This window comes from Xenopus laevis, chromosome 5S (genome assembly GCF_017654675.1).
Source record: "Xenopus laevis strain J_2021 chromosome 5S, Xenopus_laevis_v10.1, whole genome shotgun sequence".
Taxonomy (NCBI): Eukaryota; Metazoa; Chordata; class Amphibia; order Anura; family Pipidae; genus Xenopus; species Xenopus laevis.
The window spans coordinates 88104054-88116086 of record NC_054380.1 but is presented as its reverse complement, the minus strand read 5'-3'; the positions used below and the strand labels follow the sequence as shown (position 1 = coordinate 88116086).

The 12033-nt window shown below is 36.2% G+C and overlaps 1 protein-coding gene across 3 annotated transcripts in view; it reads right to left on the bottom strand.

Moving 5' to 3' along the window:
- dis3l2.S (DIS3-like exonuclease 2) overlaps positions 1-12033 on the bottom strand; it is a 203490-nt gene that overhangs the window by 149526 nt on the left and 41931 nt on the right. For 2 of the 3 annotated variants that reach the window (XM_018265604.2, XM_018265603.2), the window contains exon 6: positions 9678-9779. The exons of the other annotated variant lie outside the window; for it this stretch is intronic. In XM_018265604.2, coding sequence (XP_018121093.1) covers positions 9678-9779 — 102 coding nt within the window. The remainder of the gene's footprint in view (positions 1-9677; positions 9780-12033) is intronic. 3 annotated transcript variants of the gene reach the window in all.

The following is a 12033-nucleotide window of genomic DNA, read 5'->3' as shown; positions in this document are numbered from 1 at the left end:
AAATCTATGAGCTACATTACTCATGATATTTTTTGGTGTATGTATCAACGTGTTATGCTGCAGACTGGCAAGGCTTCCTTGTTCAATGTAAATGTGCATCACAAAGGTGGGGGACATGGTCTCTAGAAGTTCTCACATATTAGCCATTTGTTTTGGGAGAAGAAGTGGTGTGAATTCTCTATACTATGTGAACATTCTCCAGTTGATGTTGTGAGAATGGTCTTTATCAAAGAGACTTAAAACGCTATTTGATAAGCTAGGCGCTTACAATAACATAGGAATGGGAGGACATTATCACACAATGGAGAAAGGATAACTTAGTAACCCATATATCTATTACATTAAAATAAACCTATAAAGATGAAAGAGTGCTTCCATCCATTACCCTGAAAATACACTAAGGCCGATTTAAAAATTTGGGCATATTTTTTTTTTTTTTTAACAATTCTTTTATTGAGCACACAAAAGCATAGTTATACAGATATTTGCAGAACAGTAGTACATTATGCTGAAGGATGCTTATACATGTTCTATGGGTAATTACAGCAAACAAAAATAAACTGTACATAATAAAGAAACATAAATCATAACAAAAGATTTGGTGTCATTCTTACCCACATTTTCCCCCCAGATTCCTAAGTTGGGCACCCGTGGTAAATACAGATAGAAAAGACCCCCCCCATACTGGACCAATGATATTCCAATTGTTCCTCAATAGTACCCGCCATATTTCGATCAAGGCGTCTCAACCTCAGGGTCGTCATCCAACCAGGGATCCCATACTTTAGTAAATTTCTCCGGGCACCCTCTTTTCATATATGTTAATTTGTACAAAGGAATGGCATTCTCAACATATTGTTCCCACAACTGTGAAGTAGGCCCTCTATCTGATTTCCAGTGCATAGCAATTAACTTTTTAGCATACATGCAAAGAATTGTTATGAGGGTGCGGTGCGCCCTGCCAAGGGGTACCTCCTCTGTCCGGTTTAATAGTAAAACAATAGGGTCCAGTGGTAGGGAGATATCCATTCTTATGCGAATAATCTGCAGTACCTCCCTCCAATATTCACGTATACTCGGACATTCCCACACCATATGCATAAAGCCTGCCGGGTCATGCTTACATCTGGGGCATGCGGGTATTAGATCAGGTTTAAATTTATGAAGCCTCTGCGGGGTAACATATGTCCTATGCAAGTAATTCAGCTGAGTCATTTTATCCCTACAACTAATGACCCCTTCAAATGTCGCGTCAAGTACCGTCTCCCATACCTCGTCAGTAATCTGCGGAACATCCCTTTGCCATTTCGCACATAGCTGATTAAGAGGAGTGCTACCTGCCTGGACAAGTTGCGCATAAAATCTGGATAGAGGCTTTTTAAAGTCTGGAGAATAAGCACCCAACTCCAGAGTGGTCGGCGTGGTATCCACGGGCTGATTCCCAAACTGGGCTACCATAGCGTGCCTTAGTTGGAGGTAACGGAAAAACATATGATTGGGAAGTGAAAAATTCTGTTTAAGTGACTGAAATGTCAATAAATTGCTGTCTTCCACAATATCTGCTATGTATTTGATATTAAATTTAGCCCACACTTGCGGGTCCGGTATACTGCGGAGATGTTGCAATTGAGGGTTACACCATAGAGGGGTATAAATCGAACAGCCCTGGTGTGTGTTCGGGAAAAATTGAGAAGCCGTTTTCCAAGCCCTAACCGTTGCTCTCATTAATGGGGAGCAGTTCTTTGTATGTTTCGTACCCCTGTATAATAGATTTTTTAGTCCTTCCAGCGAACCCAATATTTGGGCCTCTAGGAGGGTTGCTGCATTCGTTAAAGTTGGGGTTGCCCATTGCCGGGCCACTGCCAACTGAGTGGCAAGATAATAAAGAAATAGGTTCGGTGCCGCTAGGCCGCCTCTGTGTGTTGGCAATTGCAGCGTACGCAAGGCAATTCTCGAGGGGGTACTATTCCAAAACATCGAAACCATGCAACTCCTTAATTTCGCAAAGACAGTTTTTGGTATTCCAATTGGGGCCTGTCTGAATACATAAGTCAGTTTAGGTAAAAGTACCATTTTAAACAGATTGATTCGTCCCATAAGAGTCAAAGGTAGGCGAGACCATGCCTCTATCTTTTGTTCTATATATCTGAGAATCGGGGATATATTAAGTTCCACAAATTTTGTTAAATCCAGATGGATCCGAATACCTAAATATTTGAATGATTCCACCCACTGTAAGCCATGCGAGTGTGTAGGAGCGTTTGGCAGGAGAGGATCAATTGCAAAGAGTACTGACTTCACCCAGTTAATTAAATTTGGGCATATTTACAGTTGAGCAGCGAGCCATGGCAACCAATTAAATGTTTCCATTCAATCTTCACTATCACCGGCTAGCATGACAAAGCTGATTACTAACTGGTTATAACCAATACAAACATCAAAAATATTTACAGGAGTAGAATATATCTGGTGCATTGGAGAACCACAATTTAAACTTACAATTTAAACTTGAGGAATAACTGTTTTAGTCAATGGGACACCCCCTGGGATCAATTTGGAGTTGCTTGCTGCCTTCCTGAAATTCACGGTTTTTTTTTTTTCACGTTTTCGGGTCATTCACCCAAATTTAGAAAATTAGATTTTTCTTTTTATATAAATTTTGGTTGGTCAAATATTGAGTACATGGAATGGGAGTTTTAAAAAACTCGAATTCGAAATTCGACCCTTGATAAATCTGACCTCCAATGTCAGTAATAAAATCCTACTATAGAAGAGCTACTGATACAGCATGCTCATATTATATACAGTGAGGAAGGAGATGCATGCAAGAGAATTGGCTCAACACCCCTGGCCAGCAGCAGTTATCTGCCTACTCTGTGGTACCAATACTCTCAAGCAAGTCTCTATGATTATATTCTAAATTGTGCCACTGCTAATATAGCAGGTTACACAGCAGATAGCATAAAAGCTCTGTAAAACTTATATAATGGTGTTATCTGTTATCCACTATTTAACCTGTGCCATATAGCCTTTTTTCTTTTCAATTTCCACCATTGTTACACAGCAGCTTGTTTATATGAACTATAGTAGGGTTTATGAAGCAAACACATCAGTTTTACCAGTGCAGGGCAATAGTACAGGATATTTTCATTTCTCTTAAACACTTTTTTTTGGTGGTACTGTTCCTTTAAAGGAAAAACATCTAGGGGCCGATTCACAAAGGGTCGAATATCGAGGGTTAATTAACCCTCGATATTCGACTGGGAATTAAAATCCTTCGACTTCGAATATCGAAGTCGAAGGATTTTAGCGCAAATATTGCGATCGAACGATTCGAAGGATTTTAATCCAACGATCGAAGGAATATCCTTCGATCAAAAAAAGTAAGCCAAGCCTATGGGGACCTTCCCCATATGCTAACATTGAGTTCGGTAGCTTTTAGATGGCGAACTAGGGGGTCGAAGTTTTTACTTAAAGAGACAGTACTTTGACTATCGAATGGTCGAATGATTTTTAGTTCGAATAGTTCGATTCGAAGTCGTAGTCAAAGGTCGTAGTAGCCCAAAAAACACTTCGAAATTCGAAGTTTTTTTACTTCGAATCCTTCACTCGAAGTTAGTGAATCGGCCCCCTATAGTATTCTCCATTTCTACAAACAATATTTAGCAATTGTACTAATGTCACATGACTTGTTAAAACGCAAGTATTATAATATACACAAACTACTTTAAAATATTAGGGTACGATAAATCAACTTGGATCTATGTACAAATATACAAGCACATTAAATAAAAGATTCATTCAAATGTTAGATTCATTCAAGAGTTAAATTAATTCATAAAACCTACAATAAAATGCAAAAACAAGAACATTCTTAATTGGATGTGCTTTACTAAAGGAACAAAACATTCCCTGTTCCATCCAGAAAAGTATATAAACAGAACCAAAAAGTCCAATATAACCAAGTGGATACTACATTACAGCAATTAAAACAGACATAGTATTCTTCAAGAAAAATGCTCATAAAACATAACAGCAATGAGGAACACAAATGAAAACAAATATCCCTTTAAATGCTATGATTATGCTTACTGTCACTGCAAAGTATTTAGATGCTTTTCTGACCTGTAAAACTCACTATATACTTAACTATGAGAAACCACAGATAGGAATCAATTGTGTACTTTTTCTGTCATGCAAACCCAAAAGTGATGCAGTCTTTATAAATAGCATGTCAAAATGAACATTGTTGGTGGATGACTGGACACGTATCAGCTCTATGCTCTAATTAAATCTATAATTTAATTCAAAAACAGTTTTAGTTAGTTTGAAGGGACTATAAAGTACAAAAAAATAAAAAAATTATATATATATATATATATATATATATATATATATATATATATATATATATATATATACATACATACACACACACACACACACACACACACATACATATACTTTAAAATATATATATATATAAATATATTTATTTATTTATTTTTAATTTATAAAAGAACGACACTCACAGGACTTGCTGACTCAATCTACCAAAGGTTTATTTTGCTCAACACTTCTCAACCTTCATCAGGAATCAAACAGTGCTGGAAGATTGATTCAGCAAGTCCTGCGAGTGCTGTACTTCTGCATTGCTTGTGTTGATTCTTAGCTCAGGCACACTCCTGCAGTCTAGTTCAGGGATCCCCAACCTTTTGAACCGTGAGCAACATTCAGAAGTAAAAGGAGTTGGGGAGCAACACAAGCATGAAAAAATGTTCCTGGGCTGCAAAATAAATGCTGTGATTGGCCATTTAGTAGCCCCTATGTGGATTGTCAACCTACATTGAAGCTCTGTTTGGCAGTACATCTGATTTTTATGCAACCAAAACTTGCCTCCAAGCCAGGAATTCATAAATAAGCTCCTGCTTTGATGCCACTGGTAGAAACATCCAAAGGGTTGGAGGGCAACATGTTGCTCACGAGCTACTGGTTGGGAATCACTGTTCTAGTTGATAAAGGAAAAGGTCTTGTGACACAATACACAGGCAGGGAATTTGTTGGCAACAAAGTATTCTCATTTTAAGTCCCTAATAAACGGTGAGAGATAAGATTCTGTAAACTGGAAGCTTTGTGGTGATTTTTTAAATACTTTTTAAATACTTTTAGAAAAAAACTGATATCCTTCCAATTCCTTCTCATCTATGCACTCAAAAAATTTTGTGCACAGATTTTAAACATTTGTCTGCAGTTTTTAAAAACTATATAGACCTATTTTTTCCAACTGATCCTCCACTAGTTATGTAAATGTATTGGGCTCTTCCAACAGTTAATTGAGTAGTCACCTCCACATCTGTTCCATATGTAGTAATAAGAACTGGAGAGCATTTAAATCAAGTTTAGTGTTGATTTATTAAAGCACTACATGTTTCGGAACGGTGTGGTCCAAAAACATGTAGTGCTTTAATAAATCAACACTAAACTTGATTTAAAGACTCTCCAGTTCTTATTTTAAAAAACGATGTACTCAGGTCAGAATTCATACAAAATTTTGAGTTTTCACACAAAATTCTTTGTGTGCACCACAATTTGTTGTGTGCGCTGGCTTTAAAATGTGTGCGCACACATGAGTGCACAGCTTAGAGGGAACATTGCTGATAACTTTAGGAAGGCTTTGCAGTTTGGTATTTTAGAGGAGAAGGTCATATTTACCCATCCATTTACCATGGATTCAACAGAATGTGTTCTTTACAAAAAAATATATTGTGTCCAGATTTCTGGAGCAGTGCTTTGAAAATTTGTATTGTTTTGCTGGTACAGATATGGGACCTGTTATCCAGAATGCTCAGGACCTGAGCTTTTCCGGATAACAGATCTTACCGTAATTTGGATCTTCATACTAGAAAATCATGTAAACATTAAATAAACTCAGTAGTCTAGTTTTGCTTCCAAAAGGATTAATTATATGTTAGTTGGGATCAAGTACAAGGTTATGATTTAATTTTACAGTGAAAAAGGAAAAGGTTTTTTTTTAAATTTGCATTATTTGATTATAATGGAGTCTATGGGAGATGGCCTTTCTGTAATTCAGAGCTTTCTGGATAACGGATACCTGTAGTTGTTTTCACCTATAATCTCCATAAACCTATACATATGATTAGGAAATTTTTGGAGATAAGAGACAAGGGAAGTAGTTGTAGTTTGTGCATTAAAAAATATTTTGATATGCGACAGGTGCAATTTCATAAACATTATAACATATTTTGAAAGTGTAGGCTTCCCTTAAAAATATATAATTTTCCTAGGTAAACTAAAGTCCTCCCTAAGAAAGGCCCATAAAGTGAAAGCACAAAATGTTCAAGCACTATCTGGCAATAAAAGTACCGCAAAGCGCCCAATCTAGTATCAGGAGTTAGGTCTCCTCCAGGCCTGTTTATCTGCCAGCTTCTGTTTCAGGAGACAAATCTAGGAGTACAGAAAGTGCAAGCAGCCACACAGATATTGTTTTTAGTACAAGTTTCATTTACAAATAACCTTAAAACCATTAAAAAGATTTTTTAATGCGTTATGGAAAGTAAAAAATTTGAAATGTGCACAAATCATTTTTGGGTGGAAGGACCCATTATACCCCCAAATAATTTACTCATTACAGATGCCATTCCTATCCAAGATAGGATAAGACCATCATTTTTTATACTGGAATTTATCAGCTTTACGCCAGTAGACTGGTACCATATCAGAATAAACAGTGAGAGATTCCTAAAAAGCGTCCCGGGTAAAGCTAAACTAAGCTCTCTAAGTATTCCATTCCTCTCTTGAGCTTTGTTCACATTAACTTTGCAGAATATATTGTCAGTCACTGACAAGTTGTTTCAGCATTGCCTTCTGTTCAGCTACTGAGTAAGTAACATGGCTCCTCAATTACATATACTGAGGTACACAAATCATTAAAGGAGAAGGAAAGACTAAAATTAAGCAAGCTTGATCAGAAAGGTCTATATAAATATACCAGTAAACTCTCAAAGTAGTGCTGCTATGAGTTCTCTGTTAAAAGAAACACAGCATTTCATTCCTTCTATTGTGTAGACATGGACTTCTGTATCAGACTTCCTGTTTTCAGCATAAACCTCCAGAGCTAGGGCATGAGCATGCTTAGTTTGCTCTTCTTGGCTCAAGAAAACCCAAATAAATCAGGCTATGGACAGTTAAGATGGGAATAGTTTATTGTTTATTACATATTTTTTTACCTTTGGGGTGGAAGTAAAAGCCAGTCAGCAAAGAAAAAACAGACATGGAATGAGGATAGTTTGCTTAAATAGATAATGAGCTCTATATAAACAAACCACTCCCACCTTTCATTTACTAACAATCAAATTGTGATTTTTTTTTTCCACCGCACAAATCTTGAAAAATGTGTGGTTTTATATATATATCTGGAAAATTTTAAATTTATAAAAACCATGAAAATCACTAATGCAAAATTTTGCCAAGTAAAAGCTGTAAAATCCATTCAGACTTTGAGGTTTTCAGATGACTTTTCATTAGGAATTGTTTGAAAAACGAGAATTTTTACAGGTTTTTAGATTTTTTTATAGTGCATCGTTCAGCCCATTTTTTCATTCATACTTTTTATATTTGGATCTTTCATTACATTCAGTGCAATGACAGTCATGGTTTTAGAGTTTAAGGAACTGCAAAGTAGCAAAAAATTACTACTTTCATAGATATGTCCTAATAAACCTTAAAGTGGATCTGTCACCCAGACACAAAAATCTGTATAATAAAAGTCCTTTTCAAATTAAACATGAAATCCAATTTCTTTTTTTTATTAAAGCATTCATAGCTGTTGTAAGCTCATTTAAAAATTTCAGCTGTCAATCAAATATTGTCTACCCCTCCTCTATGCCATGGGCATAGAGGCGGGGCAGACAATTACTTTCACTTTCCATTCAGCACTTCCTAGATGTCACTGCTCTCCACACATTCCCCCATTCTCTTCATCATTTAATTGTGTAGCCAGGGCATGGGGATGGACATTGTGTCCCCATTCTGGTGCACAAACAAGATTCTGAGATGATGCAAGGCTTGTCTTAATAACAGTGTCCACAAAATGGCTGCTGCCTGCTTGCTATCATTTTGAATTCCCAGACTGAAGGAAACAAGAGTCAAATAATTTGTATAGTGTAATTTAAGTTCATTTTGCTTGACTAATGTGATAAAATAGGATTTTGAATCATTTTTGTTGGGTGACGGGTCCCCTTTAATTTAATGACTAAGATACCCAATTCAGTTGCTAGGTTTGCTCCTTGGGCTGGTGCTCCTTTCAGGGAAAAAACAATGCACTGGCTTGGGGATGTTTCTATCACAGCGTCAACTTATTATCCTGTCTCAGTCTTCTTTAGGTTAAATGTAGACTTTCACATGTGCAGTACTGTATAATCCAGAAATGTTACTCTTCTCAGCAAGTGCAAGACTAACCAATTAAGGCCACCCTCTGAGATGTTCCTTTTCACGTAATAAAATGTTTTATTTGCATCTATTTTGTAGTGAAGTCCAGTTTCTATGCCAGCTTACCACGGAATTCTACATGCCTTATACTACCTCCCCGAGCTGAAGGTCTGGGGCTTGAGCACCTAGACCCCCTGTTAGTATTGGTAAGTGTACCTTACCACTCACCGTTTTTGCAATATTGGATTTTCTCCTTATCCCCTACCCCAGTAAATTTCATAACCAATTAACAACTGAGAAAGAAAGCCAGGAAAGATTGCGAGATGGTGACAGAAACTACCCAAATCCAGTGAATCTTTTCGAATCAAACTTGGGAACAAGATAGCAACTATTCACTGGGAGATGCCCTCTCCAACGAATTTGAGTTTAAGGTACATGTTGAGTTTCTGTACTAAAATCCAATCCCTTCTTAGCTCCTGCCATTTATATAAATGAAAACATCTCATGACTGAAACTACCATTCCAGTCAGCTCGAACATCATTAAAATCTACTGCTGCATGAAATGGACTTCAATAGCAATTTTCAAAGCGTATTTGGTAGTCCACCAAATTATAGCAAAGAAAACTGTGCGACCAAAATGGATTTATTAAAGATATAAATTTCAAATGTAATCCTATACAATCCTTCCCCCATTACCCAGAAAAAAGAAGACACAGTGGGGGTCATTTATCAACACTGGGCAGATTTACCCATGGCAACCAATCAAATTGCTGCATTCATTGTTCTACTTGCAGCTGGCTTCAAAAAGCTAATCACTGATTGGTTGCTATAGGTAACTGCCCATGGGCAAATTTGCCCAATGTTGATAAATGAGCCCCAGCCAGCCATGGTCCAGAGCAATACGCCCTCTATGCTGTGCGTTTACACAAATTGAGAATTTTAGCACAAATACAGATCAAATTTATTTTAACCAGCCCACTTTTATGTATACATGGTTTGAAAGAGTGAAACATTTTGTACACACATTGGTCCAGAGATTTTGCAAGATCATTTCAGGGACAGTGACAATAGTAAAACATGTTTTAATACGTACCTTTTACAATTATTCAGGGTACAACAAATACATTGAAAATTTAACATTTTACAACTACTGTTTTTTCATAAAAACAAACATAATTCACATTGTACATAGAATTATAAAGAAATACATTTATAAAATAGAACTAACCTTCCACTGATCACGAGGAAGCAACTTCACAACAACAACATCTCCATTTAAAGCTCTGTTTCTGGAAACTACTCCATCAATAAATATGTCCCTTACACCAGCCTAAAGGGGGTAAAACATTATCAGCATTATGAAGAAACAATATTTGTAATAAATGAACAAGATATTGGACAATATCTGTTATATAATCTGTTGTAGCCCTACCTTCATGCTGCAAGAATGTCCTCAAAGCCACAAATCCAACTTCCCATATTACAACACATATATCTATGTTAGAGCAGTCTAACAGCTTTGAAAATTATTATTAGAGGATCAAGTAACACGTGAAAATAAACTTTCTATGGATAACTAAAAATGCTGTAGTATTTCTGAAACAGTTACTTTTCAATGAGCAAATAGTCTGCCTATTTGTAGGTTGTGTGTGCAAGACATTTATACTATGGATTATTAGTTCTAATACAGCATTAGCCCATTCTACCTTTCCTTAGATGATGTATTGGAACTTAAAGGAAAGACCACATAAAGACACCTTTTGCTGAAAGCGGAATAGTAAAGAGTTGAATTTAATTAGAGTTTCCTATTTTCATGAGTGGAACAAAAATACAATTTTTTTTAGGTAGTTCCCAATTAATTAAATCACTATTCTATATTTAGTTCTATTTTATTTGTTGTAAAAAAAACTACTATTAAGCCCTACTAAAAAATCTATGGGTATTAGGAAAAAAACCAAAAACAAATATGACTTCAATAAATATAATTTTTAAAGGTGAAAACTAAGTGAACACAATGTTCAGCCTATTAATTCACCTAAATAATAAATCCTATATTGCTGTCAAAAATGCACCAGTTAGCCAGCAATGTGTATTTAATGTTTGGGGTTTACATTTTACCCTCCAGGTAATTGCATTGAATAGAAAAGCATTTTAAAATAAAGTTAAAAGTAAATCAGATTTTCTCTTCTTCTGTTTCGTTTACTATGGTATATGTTTATACAGGCTGCACTTTTACTTTCATCTGAAGTAAAGCAAAAGCTGCACTAAACTACTAAAGCTTAAATAAAGAAGTAGAGCAGAAGTTTTGTACATTATGTTTTGAGCCTCTATAGCAGCTGAAGGCAACCACAGAAGATCTGTACCTTCAAAGTTGTCCCGGTAGCTCCTCAACTTCTTTTCTGACGATTCACTGCACATGCTCTGTGCTGCTGTCAAGTTACTAAGCTCTGGGACCAACTTAGGGGGCCGCAAGATATTGAATTTATCGATTTTCAATGTCACAGTATAATGCTGATAAGTAAATAATTTCCGATTATTGATACACGGCAGCACAGAAACCAGCACAATTAGCATTGAAATGTAATAATCAGCCCTGCAGCATCAGCATCTATGACAAGAAAACCTAATTTTCTGCTTGATGATTTGGGATGACCCCTAAACTTAGCTTCTCAACAGCTGTTCGGAGCCCACTGAGCATGTGAGTGTTGCAGATACTCCTAACAGAATCCAAGATGGGAAAACCCTGTGGCAAAACTGAAGGCCAGGATCCTTTTTACTATAGAGATGTTTAACCTTCAGGCTGGTTCAGTAAGGTCAGTATAAAAAAATGGCATATTTAGCATTTTTAGGGTTAAGTTCTCCTTTAAATACTAAAAGCCCAGCACCTGACAGAAGTAGCCAGGGAATAGAAAACTTGTAAAGCATGTGACCTCCTCTGGAAACCTTTTTTCCCCATGTCATGTGTTATATTTTTAAATTGAAACAAAAATACTGGGATTTTAACCTTTAAATCCACATTGCACTGCTTGCTTTACTTCAGATGATGTTAGTTTGCCCTGGATCCACAGGTGCTTTTTTCGTGTTGGTGTAATGGCCAGCAATTGCTCCCAGAAATTGAAATGAAAAAACGCTTGCAAATAGTTATATTCTTCAATAAGTCTAGGCCTAAATGAGTCAAGGAAAATAAAACAAGGGAAAGGAATGGAAAGAAGGTTGAAAATGTAAATTAAATTAAAGGTAAAATAATTCAGATGAGTGATATGTTAGAAAACAGTTAATCTGAAAAAACAGAGTAATTGGGGCATTTTACCTTTAACTTAAAGGGGTTGTTCACACTTTTTTCCAGTTCAGTTGTTCTCAGATTGCTCTCCATAAACAAAGACTTTTTTCAATTGCTTTCCATCTTTTATTTTTACCGTTAGCAAATCTAAATGTAACAACTGCATCAACTAAATGTATCAATTTGAAACAGATAATAGTCGATGACCCCCCCCTCCCCCAGTTCTCTATTTTGGAATTACAGCAGCTAAGAATAGTTCTGTGCATAATAAAAATAAATCAAATATTGATGGAAAGGTTAACAA